Source organism: Athene cunicularia (genome assembly GCF_003259725.1).
Source record: "Athene cunicularia isolate RWA chromosome 5 unlocalized genomic scaffold, athCun1 chr5_part3, whole genome shotgun sequence".
Taxonomy (NCBI): domain Eukaryota; kingdom Metazoa; phylum Chordata; class Aves; order Strigiformes; family Strigidae; genus Athene; species Athene cunicularia.
The window spans coordinates 9480943-9498541 of record NW_020799103.1 but is presented as its reverse complement, the minus strand read 5'-3'; the positions used below and the strand labels follow the sequence as shown (position 1 = coordinate 9498541).

The 17599-nt window shown below is 39.5% G+C and overlaps 1 protein-coding gene across 2 annotated transcripts in view; it reads left to right on the top strand.

The window, feature by feature from the left end:
- The first annotated feature begins 27 nt into the window (after positions 1 to 27).
- Positions 28 to 17599, top strand: part of ABTB2 (ankyrin repeat and BTB domain containing 2) — a 136599-nt gene continuing 119027 nt past the window's right edge. For both annotated transcript variants that reach the window (XR_003398651.1, XM_026850838.1), the window contains exon 1: positions 28 to 1138. Coding sequence is in view for 1 of the 2 variants with exons in the window: in XM_026850838.1 (XP_026706639.1) it covers positions 274 to 1138 (865 nt within the window). In the remaining variant the exon portion in view is untranslated. The remainder of the gene's footprint in view (positions 1139 to 17599) is intronic.

Sequence of the window (17599 nt, the reverse complement as noted above, 5' to 3'; positions counted from 1 at the left end):
GCCATGCAAACAGGTGGTCGGGGGGCTCGCCACCGCCGGCTGCCGCCGACCGGCCCTCCCCCGAGGCAGAAGATGGCTGAGAGCAGCCTCCCTGCGGGATGGAGGTAGCCGGCCCTCGGCGGAGCCGGCGTGCGGGGAGGGCTCCTGCCCGCTGTGCTGCGAATCCTCCCGCTCCGTTGGTGGGGCGGGCAGCTCCGACTCGGTAGGCGCAGGAAGGATCTGTCCCAGCCTCACCTTTCGTGCTCTTTGCGGTTGGTTTAACCCGTCTTTCCTATGGCTGGGATATACAGCTCTACTCTGAAGACCCTGGAGGATTTAACTTTGGACTCTGGTTATGGGGCAGGGGATTCCTGCAGGTCCCTTAGTCTCTCTTCTTCCAAGTCCAATTCCCAGGCTTTCACCTCTTCTCAGCACAGAGGCAACTGGTGGTACTACTCGGGCTCCATGAACAGTAGGAATAACAGCTGGGATACCGTGAACACTGTCCTGCCGGAAGACCCCGAGGTTGCAGATATCTTTTCCAAGTGTCCTAAACTGCCGGATCTAGAGGAATACCCATGGACCGATGAAGACATTGGAAAAATACTCAGAAAAGGGAAGGGAGATGGTAATACCAGAACCTTTTCGCAGGAAGCTGTCAGGCGCCTTTCGCAGTTACTGAGGCGCGCCTTGATCAGAGTCTCCAGGGAAGCTCAGCGGCTCAGCGTGATGCACTCCAAGTGCACCAGGTTTGAGGTGCAGAGCGCTATCAAGCTCATTCAGAGCTGGTCCTTGTCGGAAAGCTGTGTCCTGGCGACTGTCAAGGCGCTTTCTCTGTACAGCATGAGTGCTGGAGACGGACTGAGGAAAGGTAAATCAGCCAGATGTGGCCTTACCTTTTCCGTGGGGAGGTTTTTCAGGTGGATGGTGGACACTAGGATCTCGGTTAGGATCCATGAGTATGCAGCCATCTCTTTAACCGCTTGCATGGAAAACCTTGTAGAAGAGATTAAGGCTAGGGTTTTGGCAAGTCAGAGCCCGGATGGTGGAGGAGGGGAGATCTCGGCTGAAATCCTGGAGATGGTTATCAACAACGATGCAGAACTTTGGGGAGTGTTGCAGCCTTATGAGCATCTCATCTGTGGGAAAAATGCAAATGGTAAGATCTAGCTTTCACAATTTCTAATCTCTGTACCAGCAAGTTTTACTGTAAAATCATTTTTGGTTTTTCTTTTAATCTGAATTGCATCTTGCTCGTGGTTTCTGTGTGCGTAAAGCAGACACGACAGTTTCACGAGGCAAGAATGATCCTCCTTTATTCTTAAGACATACCAGTTTATAAAAGGTGCAGAGGCTGTGGGAAACCAAGCCCTGTTGTCCTAACAAATGTCTCCTGACTTTCTACCAGCTGGTGTTTTGAGCATTTTTACTGTAACTGGCGTGTCAATGTGCTTCTCTGTAACCTTAAAATGAAATGTGCTTTACAAGCAGCTCTTCAGAATATACCGCTATTGTTTTTATACAAAATTTCCATTATAGCGATTATCTTGCTGTTTCCTCTTAAAGGTGCTATTCCCACATACAGCCTGGAGAGGGAAAACAACATTATTTTTTTTTCTTTTAATAGTAAAATATGTTTTCTGAGAAAGAACGTATAACTACATGTTATTTGGACTTGCTTCTAGTTTAGCAGAAGTCTGTGTTGTAGTTAAACTTGTGCGGTAAACAAGAGCTTGTCTTTGACTTGCTCAAGTGAGTATGTAGGAGAGTGCCTCAGTAATGAGAATAACATAGCGTTAAGGTACCTCTAATTTGCTTAGAAAAGCAGACTTTTTGAACAGTTAAGCAAATAAGCAGATGGAAGAATGTAGGCGTCTTCTGATGAGACTGAGGAGCCATTTGAAAGGCTTAAGTCATGACAGTTCTGTTAAGAGGCTGCACTGTTTATTTTGCATTGTCACACTGAGGAGTACCGTATTTTTCCATGGAAAATGTAGAGAAACATTCAGTTTGGAAAACTGTTCTGTGTACCACACACAGTTTCATTACTTTTGCTGGCCTCATTGTTATGGTCAGATATTCCATGCATAATATCTTTCGGATTTAACTCTTTATAAAACCAAGTAGCTTGGTCCTCTTCAAAAGATACTCTCATAAGGAGAGACAAGTAAAGGAGGGGAATTTCTTTGAGGAAAAAATACACCTTGGGTGAAAGTAATGAAACACGTTGTCAGAGAAGGGCTGACTCAATTTGTGCTCTTTGGGTGCGTTGATTTCCTCCTGTTACCTTATGCCAAAGCAGTAACGTTGTGATTCAGATCACTAGTGAGTAGGTGCAGTGGCTGTCCCCATTGGGTCAGCCTGGTTCAAATTACAACTTAAGAGGGTGGCTGTTATTATGGTGCTTACAAAACCTCTCCTGTGCACTCTATCTGCCCCATAGTCCACTGTAGTGTTACTAAATGTATGTGAAATAAATGTGAAGAGCCCTTTGGGATGTGTTCTTGGCACTGGTGGAAGACATAACTAATTTTTAAAAGTCAAACATAGACATTACTTTTTTTTAACTACAAGCTGTTACATGGAAGAGTATAAAGGTAAGAGGATGTCTTTTCCTCTGCTAAAACACTTGTCATAATTGTTTGTGTACCATGGGAGTATTTGTCACCAGGTCCAAGAAGAGAACTCTTGTTCCCTCTCTTGTTCGTTATTTAGAGAAGCTGGAGTAAAATACTGTGGTTCTGTAAAGTAGAACGTGTACTTCAGCTGTTCTCTGCGCAGAGTTTCTGCCACGCAGGTTCTCTGTGTAAAATGGACAGGAAGAGTCAGGCCTTCACAGAGGTGTGGGTTGTTTTTTTTTCTTAAGAGAAACCTCCTTGGAAAAATTGCAATGAATGAATGGAGGCTAGTGTTCAATGGAAACATGAGTGACTGTGCAGGGAAATGCTTATAAATATTCAAACCACCAAATGGTCAGTTACGATAACGCTTGTATAGTGTAACACCAAGCAGTTGCTGGCCACAGAAGGATTGGCTTCTGTTGCTTCTTTTGTTGTTCGTTTCAGATCAATTCTGTCAATAATTGAATGCATTTTTTAAGTCTGAAAATTGAATAAAACCGCACACGAAGGTATCCTGCAATTTCCTGTGACAGTCTGTCACTAATATTTTTCCTGACACAAGTCAGTGAATCTTCTAAATGGCTTTTCTTGCGGTTGTAAGACCACAAATGATTTTATATGGATGCAAAAAAAGCTTGAAATAACTTCTTTATTCTTCTCCCTGTAGGAATTGTAAATTAGCAGCATTCACATCATTCTCCACAGTGCTTTCAAATGATCTTGTCTTTTACATTAATTTAAATCTGAGGTAGATGTAGCGGTAAAATAACTGGATTTATTCCAGTACACGGAACAGGAAAACTTGGTTTACTCTCATTTTTGTTTCTTTTATAGTAAGAGCATTTTAATGGGCTACCTGTAAATTGTGAACTTGGCGTATGTTTGTTGGGTTTTGTTTTATAGTACTGAGTTTGATGTTAGAGATAAAAGCACTTAGAGGTTAAGTTCTAACTCCAGTCAAGCATTGCAATCTCTGGAAGAAATCCGTGGCAGCATATGATGCAGAAGATTGCACTGGATTATCATAATGGACCTTTCTGGCATTATGATCTATTGAGTACATTTTCATTATTAGATCAGGATAGCATGATGCTTTGGACTCCAAGAAACAGTAAGTAAATACATAAATCTTTGTAAATTCTCAAGAGACTGAGGTTTAGACCTGTATTTCTTCAATGACTAGTCTCCCATCAAAGACTGTAGTCCAGTCACTGTTCTTAAGGCTTTGGAGGCTGAAAGCTTAATATTCTGTATTGTAACAGATGTGTTTTAATCAACACGTGGTGAGTGAAGGGTAAAGTCTAAAACTCTGCAAATGCTTAAGAGGAGTTCTAATATTATTTTAAAATAAATAATAATCTGTGGTTTATTTATTCACCCTTTCTGTTAAACTGGTCTTTAATCAGTTATTTGCTGCTTCTATGAGATGTTTTCTGCTGTCAGTGTCAGTTCTTACTTCATGCTTGGGACTCAGTGTCTCTGCCTTGGAAGGAGCAATGTCATCTGAACCTGTGGCCATAAGGAGCTCTGTAAGGCTCTCTGGGTGTGGTAAGACTTTGCCCTTGGAGGCATTTTTAGACAGAGTCTAGGTGAGGTGTTGCAAAAATAATGCAGCACAAGCTGGAAAGAAAATGAAACAAAAGCAGCAAAAATTATAAGCAGCTACTCAACAGCATAGTTACAGCAAGGTTAAAAAAAATCATGTCAATTAGAATATGTATTTTGTTTTCTATTTTTAATTACATGGAGATATATGGTATGCATTGGCTAGATAGAGCTCAAGTAGAGAATGCATCTGGTAGTTTCACAGGAATTTTGAGACATGGTATTTTGGAATATTAGAGTCTATTAATTTAAAATGTTTGTTGGAAGATGAGGAGAAATATGACTTCACCTTGGAAATGTGATTCTTTTACTTGAGGTTCCTGTGTTTGACTGGTGCATTCATTAGAATCTGAACTGTCAGCACTGCAAATACATTTTTATATTATTGGCCTATTAGCTACAGCATTTACGTTGTACTTAACTATCTGGTTATTGCCAAATGCTCCTGCGACAGCCAATACACCTGCTGTGCTATTTAATGCATCAGCACATCCTGGTGTTCTGTAGATATAAGTGTTGACAGCTGTTTCTGGGGAAAAAAAAAAAAGGGGGGGGTGGGGGTGGAATTTAGCTTGGTAACACTGTTTCTTCACATACTTCTTAGCCAAAACACTTCAAGTACTCTGTGGATGAACTAATCCACAAAGTAGCCTGTTGGTTTGCTCAGCGGATGAGCAGAAACAGAATCTGAAATAAGTTCTACTTGTGTCTTGAGACATTTTTAGTAGAAAGAGGTTGAAGGGGGAATGTATAACCTTTCCTCATGGTGGGAAGGAATGATTTGGACTCAGTAAAATTAGATCAGGGATGAATTTTCTTCTCTCTGATACTAAAGGCTGCAGCACACCCTACTAAGCATAAAGCGTGGACTTTGCATTTAGTATTGCTACTTAACCCCATTTTCTTTTGTATATTTTCTTTTGTATTTATTCCTACACTAATATAACTTAAAAATTATTGCTGATTTTAACATTGGGGATTTTTACAGCTATGCCATTATAAAAATTCTTTTTATAGTTATCAAAAATATTTGAAATAACTTTTTTATTTCAGTGTAATCATGGTACTGTACTGAAGTCAAGCATGGAAAAAAAAAAACCCCACAACCGACATTTCAATAAACAGAATGGCCTTTTGTTATCTGAACTGAACAAACGTATGGTCATAAAGAGCCTCATCAATTTTAATAAGATATCAACACTATTCAGGAAAAAAACAGCATGTTGGAAGGGGTGTGTTTTGGGGAAGAAAGCTGCAAATGCAATCAATAAACTAAGCTGAGTAGGAATACAAGATTAGTACAGCAGTACTACAGGTGGTTTGCAAATAATTAAAAAAAAAAAAAATCAAACACACCCCTCTGTCTTCTGTGTCATCATATCTGAAGCAGTAGTTTGAAGCAGTGTTGCTTGCTGGGGATTCCTGGGCAGGGATATGATAGACCTACATGCCTGTTTCCATGTTAGATAAGCTGGTTTTAACTGTGATCCTATTTGAACTATGGCTTTTGTTCACCTCTGTACCAGTGTACCCCCATCATAGCTTGTGTGCTTCTACTCCTACACATTCTAGAGCTTGGATTTATATACACAAACCCATAAGGACAAATTCTTTAAGCCTAAATGTTAGTGCTTGTATATACATGCTCCCCTCTCCTACAAACGCAAACCACTAGATGCACACTTAAAAACCCCCCAAACATCTGCAGATCTGCATCTTGCTTATGTTGAAGGGTAAATCAAGTAAAGCTAAAATGCCTATTTTTTTCCCTTATAGTGGGCTTTATGTGTGTCTATATTGTATTTAGTGACAGTAAAGGAAAACATCATTAATGAAGTAATAATGCTCTTAGTCTTTCAAATTGCTGATACTACACCATGGCAATAAAATTTGTGTCCTTTCAATTTAGTTGGTTAAAGAGCAAGTGCTGATACTCTCTCAGTATATAACTACCAGCAGCAAATGCTGATATTTGGATTTCAAGTGGATCAGTGTCAGTGACAGTTTAACCCTGGGAAACTGAGAAGCTAGGCCTGTGAAGAAGGAACCTCTTGGAGAGAAGAGTCTGTGACCTGTTGTGTCAAAGCTGAAGTCTATTGTACTGCTAAAGCCAGGGCTTTGAACTGAGCAAATACTGTTGAGGCCAGGACAGAATTTTATCCTTAGTATGTAAAACCCTAAGTTATAACAGGAGGTTTTGTGTGTGTTGTTTGTGGTGTTTTGTTTCAGTTTTTCAGGTGAAAAACCAAGCTGCTTTAGCTGAAAGTTTAGTAGTGAATTCTTCTTCAATATTTGGATATTTGGGGTGTTCTTGCACTTTTTTTTTTTTTTTTGGGTGTTTGCGGAAAATAAGGAATGGGCTTTGAGTATTCATATTCTTAATAACAAAATACGGTATGGTTGATGTACATGTCTTCTGATATTGAAATAATTTAAATTAAACTGTATCATTTCTGGTTTGAAAGCCTTGCATACAGTCAGCTGGTCTTTCTGAACTAGCCACTGGAGTGGGTTTTTTATGTACTCCATCTAATTTCTCACATGATTTGAAACCTAAACTCATTGTTACCATCAGAAAAGATGGTTGTCAATGAACTTCCCTAACTGACCTCCAGCACTACAAACTGCCTTCTATTTCCTGAGAGCAGCACTCTTCCAGTGCGTGGATGTTGTGTATATTCTAGCTATTCTGAAGTCTTAATCCTACCTAATGTGGGGCTGTTCCAAAACTAAATGCAGTAGTAACATAGGGTGGCAGTGAATTTTGAATAAATTGTGTTTTGATAATGGGGTTGAGAGGAGAGATCTTTTTACACTGAAAAATCTTGTTTGGGTATTAATGTTATTGTGATGTTTTCATGTCGTAATAATTTATTTCTGCTGATATACCTGGTATGATTTAATTAGTCTAGTTAATGGTGCATTTAGAGCTTGCTTCCTTCCTTATCTGTTAATTTTTCTCTCGCTTTCCCTGTCTTGGTGTTGTAATGCATGGGGATGCAATGCTATGAGGGAGATGTATAAGCTTATGAAGCCCTCTGTTGTATGAAATGTAAGTAGAGTGTGGGAAATGTTTATTTACAATAGACTGTATAAAATTCACTTATTACAAAATTCCCAAGTTGCAGAGGGGCATGGGTTTAGGACTCAAGCACTTAAATAAGTTCAGAAAGAACCGGTTCAAAAGTGCCTGTTTGAGCTTGGGAGCTTACACCCAAGATCAGATTGTGGAACTAGAAGGAAGTTCATTTTTAAAAAGAACTCATCTTACAGCAGTGCAAGAAAATGTGAAAAGGTAATATTAATCCTGTGATCTTCACTAAGTTGCTATGTTGTCCTTTCTTAAAGTAAAATATAAAATGAACAGGTATTTATCATGAATAATTTGTCCATTGTGCCAGCAGGATTCTAGAGAAGAGAAACAGGTTTCTAAACACAGTAAAACCACTAGGTACTCAGCAGGACCCAGGAAATCCGTTAGCAAACTTTATTCTTCTGAATGTTTAGAAAAAAACACCAAAATAATTCTTCATTTATGTTTTGGCTCTCATTTTGCATTTAGCCAGTGCTAAGCTTTTTGAGTCAATATATGTGGTCCTTATAAACATTTTCACACTGTTACAGGCTCAGGACTTTGCAGTCTTGCACTCTGGACTTTAAGAAAAACCTCTTGTTGATTAAGTTCTTCACCTGTAGTCAACAGAAGAAAATGTCCATTTGATCACATTGAACTACTGAGAGTTCAGGCTGATGAACAAAAGAATAAACCGAACAATTTCAGGTGCTGCTCTTGTTTTAGTAGGGTTAATTTACATGTTAGTTTGAACATGACGTCTAACATGACATTTGGTTAAATGTAAGCAATCCTGAGGCAATGGTAAAACCAGTACAATGGTGGCTTCATGTTTTCTTATTTACAAATTGGGATAAAAATATTTCAACAGAACTCTGATTCGTTCCTTTACAGAACAAGAGCTGTACTTTAAAACAACAAAAACTAAAAAAACCCCAACAACTGCTGGACCTTGTTGAGAGCATCGAAGTCAATTTAAAGAATTCCACGTTTTGCATTTCTGAGTGAGGAAAGCCTTTTAAATGGAGTCTCCTTGTTGGCAGTGCAGTCCTTATCACAAGAGAGCAATAATTGAAAGAGGAAGGGATGCACAAATGCCAAAAGGTTTGTTCCTTTCACCCAAATGCATCCAGACTTGCTTTCTGACTTAGGTCACAAACCAGGGTGGAACTGTGAGCTCATTCTGGTCCTTAGGAAAGGTTTGGCTACAGTGGGTGTGACTTGGTATGTTTGGCAGGTGGAGCAAGGAGAGACCAGTGCTGGGACAGGCCAGCTATGGGCAGGGCACAGCTGAGGGTTGTTTGTCAACCTGTAATTAAAGTGTCTGCCTGCAGCCTGCTGGGGTGGCGGTTGCAGCTTCTGTGAGCTTGGACTATGTGGGATAGAATTAATAACATGACAGTAACTTCTGAGGGAAGGGTATGCTGTAACTGCTGCTTGGGAAAGGATCAGTCCTTTCAATTCAAGTTAAGTGGCATTCTGAGCTGTAAAATCCTTGTTTATTAAAACCTACTTGCTTATGTGTTACTTGCAGATGAAAGTCCCTTAGAATTGTAAACTTCCTCCTCATCTGCTCAAAACCTGTTCTTTAATGATGTGATTTCATTAGCTATAGTCTGGCTGATGTTTTTTGTGGTGGTCCTCTAGGAGGCAGTTGTTTGGATTGGTCTTCACTATGGTCTTCACTATGATCTTAACATGAAACATTTCTTTGGAATAGACATTCAACATAGCCGAGGTTGTGGACTGTAACTTGTGAGAGTCATTAAATCAGGTCACAGGGATTGGTGTGAGCATACTTAACCTTCTTCCTGTCAACCAAGCAAAAACTGTCTGGTGTTCTTCATATGGGTTTGACCCAGACAACTCATAGATTAGTTGTAAGCCTGAGCACTTGTCCGTCTTGTTCCGGTTGTTTAATTATTACACCTGGACAATTTCTTTCTTAAAACTTGTTTGATGTTCACCAAGCAACTTAACCTGCTTTACGTCTGAACTGAGTAAAATACCAGCTTCTGTAAGATGCTGAGAGGTTTCATTCAGTCATCTGTGTAAAGTGCTTTCAGGCTGTGCAGTGATAGGGACTGTAGAAGGCAAAGCATCTTTTTAATCATCTTGGGTCGGCGTACATCATTGCTATATTTCATGTGAGGCTTTCTGTCTACAATAACTGTACTGTCTTACACTGAGAATGTGCATAAGATAAGTGAACAAACAGTGATGCATAAGTACCGTCAGCTATTTGATAGGTTTCTGAAAGTGAAGTTGAAGTCTAAGCCCTGATTATTTTTTTATTATTTTATTTTAAAAAAGTTCTTAGAAGAAAGCTAGAGATGTTTCCAAGTGACCAGTGATGCTCTGTTGTGGTGTTACAGTGCCATAGCAGTCTATCAGGAAACTGCATTTGGCTGTCCCTGTCCAAAAAATGACAAAGTCTTGACATAAGCAAAAAAGAGTAAAACAGTGGAAAATCTGCTTAAGTAATTGCTGTACTTTTTGTGTAATGACACCAAAATGCTTGAGTTGATGAGGGGTATTTGTGGTATAATCATGGGATAGAGGCTAAGAACTGAAGCCAAATAAACATTTCAGACCAGCTTTACAGTTCATGCATGTAGATTTATAACAACTGATAAATTTGCTATGGGGCTATGCAAGATCAAAGTAAATGTTGTTTATGATATTTTAGGGATGAGAGGAAAGGAACACTACAGAAGACATGATTGGCTTGTCCCGTTCTTTAGTGTTTATAACATTGCAGTCCATATTGGATACTTCTGCTGCTTTCATTTCTAGCCCAATCTGCAGTGTGTTGCCTGGGACTGGAGAATAAAGAAGAAAGTATGACTGCATGTTTATGCTGGGATTTATACATTAAAAAGATAATCATGCAAAGACATAATTATTATTTTCTTGATCCTATATAGCCTTGGGTTTTTCCTGATTAATTCCAAGATGACAGTGAATAGATTTTCTTCTAATATGTTTTATTGCTCGTGAATAAAGCATGCTGTTACTTCAGATAAGGGCAAGAGTTGGATGTTGGCAAACAGCTAAAGTAGGGAATTAGGCCAGTTTTGCCTCATATTCTTTCTTCAAACCGTTTTGGATTTTTGATGGTTTAACAGAATTTCATAGAAGTCAGTTTTGTGTTTCCTTTTTTTATTTGACTGCTCAATACTCCATGCAGCACAGACACGTGTCAAAACTAGTAGATGAAAGCAAAAACCTGGTTTTCTAGTTGCTTTTAGTCAGTTCACTTTAACTTTGATTCTACTTAAATGATCTGCTGATGATCCTTCAGCCTCTTTTAATCTGAAATTGCGTGTGTCTCAACGTTCCCAGATGGATGAGGAAGCAGTGTCAGGTGCTGGTGTAGCTTGAGAGGAACAGGGGCATGAGCTGGTGTGGTGTTTGTGCGGTGGGTATGCACACATGCAGGCACAGAGCCCCCCTCTCTCTACCATTATGCTGGAGCATTGACTTCAGAGGTGTCTTTTTGGAGTGTTCTACTGTGTGCTGAATTTGGGAACAACTGGTAACACACGTCATGAGAAATGTTAATGGCCTGGTGCACACTGAACTTGTCCTCAGAAGTGCTCATCTGTTTCTGCCTCACAAATGGTTGAGAGGTATCCCTTTTATTGCTTTTTCAGTTCTTGTGCAATTTCCTGAGATAATACCACAGGTTTAACCAAAACATTAGGGATGGATGTAGGTTGTAATAATATAAAAGATAAATTATAATGAAATATATTTCCTCTGGAGGTGGTTATAATTTCTGGTTAATTGCACACTGAATTTCTGCTCTTACATATGAATGTTATCTTCCCTCCACCCCCCACCCTGAATTTTGTGCTCAGCTTGCACTGGGAGTTTTGTTTAGTCTAGTGATCATAAAAATCATTCAAGAGTTGAACAGATACAGTTTTATTATGGTCTTAGTATGGTTTCTGGTACTTTTAAGTTATTATATCAAATTTATAAGGTGTCTGAATATTTTCTCTGAAGTGATAGTTTAACTTAGAGTAGGGGAAAGAAGGTGGAAAGCTGTAATAGCAGGCAACCAAGAGACATCTTTATTAGTTGTTTTTAATAAACCATTTCATTCTATTGTCATTATATAAAAACTTCTAAAAGCTCATCTATGGGCTCATGGTTTGGTTTTTTGTGTTGTTTTGGGTGTGGTTTTTTTTTTTTTTTCAAGAAGTGTTAGGAAAAGTTCTCTTATGCTTTGGCAGTATTATGTGGAAACTTTGACTTGAGTGAGTATCAGTTTTGTTTGCATTTATAAGATACTTGATGGTGATGTCAATAAGATCATCAAGCAGGAAGTTTGTCAGAATCATTGTCAATGAACTGCTACTGAAAGCAAGGTTAAAATCTGTGCAAAAAGTGCCATTTACTGTAAAATTTAATCTTGTTGGAGCCAAAGGAATAATTTCCGTTAGCTTTAATGGGGTTTTGATTGGTATACAGAATAGGTGTGTGCATCTCTTAAGTCTGAATAATGCTTCTACCTGGTGTGGTGCAGGTAGAAGAAGAGAAAAGCAAAAAGTCAAGAAAACAGTTAGGAGTTGTGAACTAGAATTGAGGGAAAAGATACGAGTGTTGAGAGACCAGAGAGTTTCGTTATGGGATAAAGCAGTTGTTCATGCATTTTAGTCTGCGATTCCATAAAATAGCAGAAGGAATGATTTTTCTTATCAGAAAAGACTGAATTCTTTCTGAAGCAGTCGCTTGGGCTCTTCCACTGAAATCACTTGGACTGAGGCCATGTGTTTGTCTGAGGTAGTTTTGTTTTAGTACTTTGTAATAAACTTAAGGGCTTTACACCTTGAGGTGAGAGAAGCTTTGATGGAGAGTATTCATTCCATGGAAACTCTGGATGTCCCGTCGTCGTGTGTGCTGGAGGCAGGGGGGGATTTAAAGCATCTCTACACTGAGGTAGTTTTGTAGCTGTGCCAGTGAGTGTGATGTGGGTGACTGGTGTGTTCTTGTTAATAATGTTCCTTGAAAAAAGTGTGTCCTTCCCCCCATCACTCCCAGTGGCCCCATTCTCCCAGTGCAATGCCAGATGCAGAGTCTCTTGTTAAAGCCCCTCAAGGAAGATTCATGTTTAACACTACATTTCCCAGTGGAAAGCAACCCTGAAACTGTTACTGACACCTTTTCCCTGTGTATATAATCTTGGGTCTCGTTTTTTTGTTACAGACGTGTGGAAATGCAGCCTTCATCATAGCTTATTTTGTGGGATGATGTATGTGCTGCACATCAATAGATTTGGGAAGGGGACTGTTTTGCTCTGGTTTTAAATGGTCACAGTGACCTGTGACCTGCTGGAACTGAGTGATAAAACTATGTTAACTTTCTTCTACCTTAACAGCAGTTCAGAATATCATTTTCCCTTTATAGTATAATGAAATATATGTAATGCTGTACGATTGTGGTTTTTAATGTTCACTGCAGAAGGCCAGAGCTTCCCTAAGGCAAGCACAATTTATAAATTAAAATAAATATAATTTATTAGCATGAAGGTAACTCTTGCCATATAGCTAAGACTTAGATTATGCATATGTTATGGAAGAAGATACTAAACTGGCACAGGGCATTTTGGCCTACCACCATCTGTGAAGCCTGCACTCCAATTTTCTGCTGTTGCCATGGGCTGCAGACTCAGACAGGAAATCATGGTAGGATGGGAAAGGGTCCAAAATATACACAGCTAGTATAAGGTTTGCAGTTAAAAGAGAGTCAGAGAACAGGCTATCTGTTCTGCTGAACAGGCAGTGCAAACTAAAACTGGCTTGTGTGTGTGCGCGCGCGCGCACTTTAAATGTCTTTTTATATTTTATATGCTCATATTTTAAAAGCTTGAATTTTTTCCATGTAAAGTAACGTGTATAACTTCAAATGATCCATTTATATATGAGGGGCCCGATTCAACCCTCACTTAATTGGCCGTGCTGGTCTGAAAGAAGAATAAAGCAGTGGAGAATCGGGCCCCTGATGCACATGAAATAAACACACAGTTTTGTCTCAGCATGTCAAACAAAAGAGCAGCCCCCTGCCTCCACTTCTTGCCCTGGGCTCACCACTGCTTTGGGACCTGATTTTGTTTTCAGGGAATAAGACCCGGGTTCTATGTACAAGTCAAACTTACCGAGTTCAGCCATAGGAGGCTCCGTGCATGGTCTGTCAAGAGACAGGGACGCAGAAGGTGCTTGGTCAGTGGAGCTGGATCTCTTTCTAGTGCTGGGTAGATTGTAGGGTCAGAGTTATCAGTAGGTTGGGTTTTGGGGGTTTTTTGAGCTGTAAGTGAAACGAGGAATGCTGTGGTGACTTGGCTTTGGAGGGCAAACAGTTTCCTTATCTGTCAATGAGAGAGCAAGCATAATAATCTACAGGTAATGAACTGCAGTGTTTGCAAAGCTTCCAGTGTATCTAGAGAGTGGTGTGCAGCTGGTCAGTCTATGCTCCCTTGACAGATGATAGGAGAGGATAATTTCTCCATCAGTTTCTAATTTAATTTGTGTATAAAAGATGTTCCTTAACTGAAAAATAACAATAAGAGCTCAGCAAGCTTCTTATGGCAAAAACCCGAACTAAGACTTTTTCTCACAGGCTTGTCTGTGGCTTTTAATTCTGACTGAAGGGAATCATGCAAGAGGGTGGTTTGTTCTCCAGGCATTTTCCAACTGTGGCTTTTATTTGGCCGTAAGAACTGCTTCCTGCTTGCCTTGGTTGTGTAGGTAGTTCTGTTTCAGCTGTATGGAAGAACGGAACTGTGAACAGGAGTAAGGTGAGGTCTACACATTACAGTGCCAGATATTGCTAGGTGCAGTGGTGACCTATCTGCCAGGAATGAGACTGAAGCTACCAATTAATTCCTTTAGAAATCAAATAATTTAGGCAGCATTTAACCTTGGGGCTGGGATCAGTGAATGAGGCAGTGTGTTTCATGACCCTGTATCTTCCAGTAACTGCTGCTTTTTAATGTGTAATATAATCTTGAAAAGACTTGCTGATTTTTATTTCTTATTTTAAATCTGACTGGAGACAATTTTCAAATCATGAACTGACTCAGCCAAGCCATCTGCCTGAGTCTTCAGCAGCACATTGTATTTCTGAAAAGCGTTCTAGGGAAACATCATAATTCTGAAAAGTTTGAGCTGATTCTACATTAAGAGGTGATCCAAAAAGCTGCTGCTGATTTACATGTGAACGCTGCCAAGTATTTCTCTGATGAGACTACATAACAAAGAAGTGCTCGAGTGATTGAGTGAGGCTGATTTGAACAATCTGTTGTGGGTTATAGCTTCTTCTGATATTCCACAATTGTGAGAAGCTACTGTCACTTGTATTTTCAATCTGGGTTTTGCTTAGAGGTACGAGATCTTTTGTTGTCAAGTCCTTTGAACCAGTTGTGGGGAGAGTTACAGTATTTCTTGCTTAACAATATCTATGAAGTTTGCATGGGTTAGCTTTGTTGTCCATGGTGATTTCTAGAAGATGACAGAGAAGTTGTATTTGATTTGTCTTAGAGATAGATATACAAATTCTAATTTGACTGTTGGGTCTGAATATGGATATGAATTAAAAATCAATCGCTTTCTTTGTTATTTTCTTAACTGTTACTGAGGAGCTTGCTCAGTGAATATCTGTGAAAATGTATAGTATTCATTGTGTAGGACTGGTTCATCTGAGGACGGTTTTCTGTTCAGGGAAAACAGGTTACTTTGTGTGCTTGTTATGTGATGAACGGCATGAGCTTTAAAAGACTCGTGTGGGAGTGATTTCTACTTTTTGTTATTTGCTGTTGTAGAAAAATTAAGCAGTTCATATAACGCAGCTGCTTATTTTGGAACAAAATCAGCATAACACGTTAAAGAACCCATTAATCACTTAACTTGACCTTAATTTATTATTTAAAAAATCCTTCACGCATCTATTGTTCATTTAGGAATGCCAGGATGCTAAGAAAATGTCAGACCTACAGGTTAAGAGCATGAAATTAAGTTATAATAAGGAGGAAAAGCAAAATGGATTCCTGTTGAAGTACTGGCTCTCCTTTTAGTCTCTTTTACTCATTTTTAGGAGTAGAAAGTTGCCATATAAATACCTGCACAAATAAAACAGTGCTGTGAACTCTCATCTTGTTCCATAGTTGCCATGTGTAAATTTGTTCAGGGATAGGGGCTGCTTCTCTTAGTTCAATCCTTACCAACTGAAAACCCCTCGCTTTCCTGCAAGTCTTTCAGGAGGGGGAATAAAGAGAAATAAACCAATTTCTCCATCTCTCCTCTCCTCAAAAATTCCAACGCTCACTTTAAAAGACAACTTATTTTGTATTTAGACTCTTAAGTTCCTTGGTGAAGTGTCTTTCTCATATATCCCCTGTGTAGTCGTAATGGCATCAGAAGAGCTTACTACATTATAATCACATTAACTTGTTGCAGAGGTTTTTGTAATTACTGTGAGTAAATGGATCAACCGTTAACACCTAGATTAGTTTTGAGTTGGAGGAAGGAGTCAGTAAGTGACTTTTCGAAAAGATTGAATAATTTGGTCAGAAACCTGCCTTGTGTTTGCATAGGAGCATAATACAATTGTCTATTCCTACAACCCAAAATGTAATCATAACCACAGGATCAAGCTTTCGTTCAGCTTTTAAGGAAGGTACTCAACCAACACTTTCATTTTATTGGGAGGGTACAGTCAGGTTTGTGGTGTTCTCTAATATATAGTAGTTCGTAAAACTGGCAGCCTTAATTGGATGTAACAGTTAGTAGAAGCATATGAGGTGAACCAGAATGAGATCTCTTGGGGTCTGAATTGCGTCTTCTCTTAAAATACGCATGGCTTGGCGCAGTGAGGAGCTGAGGTTGAGAGCAACATAGAAATAATTTTGTTTGAATAATGGCATTCATGTAGCTACACTAATAAGATGTATTCTGCTGTTTATCCTACAGATTGTGGACTGAACTCTGAGCTTATTTTACATGTATAATGGCTCTGTCTGCAGTAGAGCTTGTTTCAATATACAGTGATGTAATGGATCAGAATCTGACCTTATTGCACTGCTTTCCCATAACTGTTGTGCAGTAATCGCACAGCTGTTCAGATATTTTTTTTTTTCCAGTTGGCTGCTTTGGGAGGCATTATTCTTTGGCCTCAACTTCCTAACGCAAGTAATCAGCCACTCTTTGATAACAACATTCAGACAGAGCAGGCAGTGGTGTTGAAGGCATTAAGCATTTGCTTCTGCTCAAAATATTCAGGCCTTTAATGATTATTAGGTTTATTTTTATGAACAGTGAATTATGTGCTTCCTCCCTCACTTTGCCCTTATCTTTTCCTCAGCTTAAGACAAAAGCAGCACTTAAGAAAGAAATTAAGTGTTTCATATAGATATCTCTTGTAGGCTTTTTTTGATTAATGTCATGGATATGTGCTCTGTTACATTCAGCATCCCCACTGACATCAGGGAAGTTGCATGGGCTAGCAGTTCACCACTTAAGTGTTTTTTGGGGTTTTCTTGAGTATTTGCTTCATTCATTGTGAAAATCCTGTGAGTTTATGAATTAGACCTAATAAAGGGTGGAAGGAGGGGTATAAATGGATACTTTGGAAGCTGGAAATCTTGACTGCACTGCAGAGCTGCTTGGTCATATTAGAATCACTGAAATGCTGTTTAGGAGGAGCTCATGGAGGTCTAGTCCAATCTCCTATCCGTAGTTGTACTCTTGCCAGAACTAGATCAGGTGAGCCATGGCTTTGCCTCTCTAAATCTTGAAAATGTTCATGTGGTAGATCCCACAGCTTCTCTGAGCAACCTGCTCACTTTTTAGTGAAGAACTTTCTCCTAATGTCCAGCCTGAGCTTCCCAGGCCACAGTTTGTGGTCAGTGCCCTTGGTTCACCCTGTGGTGCTCTTGAGAAGAATTTAACTCCGTAATTTTTGTAGTTACTCTTCAAACAGTTGTAGGCTTCTTTCAAATTCGCCTTTAACATCCTCATAGCTGGCCGATACAAGCCCAGGTCCCCCACCCTCTCCTTGAAGGCTGTGCTCTGTAGGTCCCTGACCATTTTTGGGCAGAGACTCTCTGCTGGTCTCTCTGAAGTTTATCTGCATCCTTCTGGAAGTGGGGAGCCTAAAACAGTGTTACCCACAAACTTGCTGAGGCTGTTTATGAAAATATTAAACAATATGAACCCCAGTATCAGCTCCTGCGTTCTCTGCTTGTTATCATTCTGCTGAATAATACTGTATACATAACACAGCACTGTATATATTATGTGGTCTGCTATCGCCTTCACCT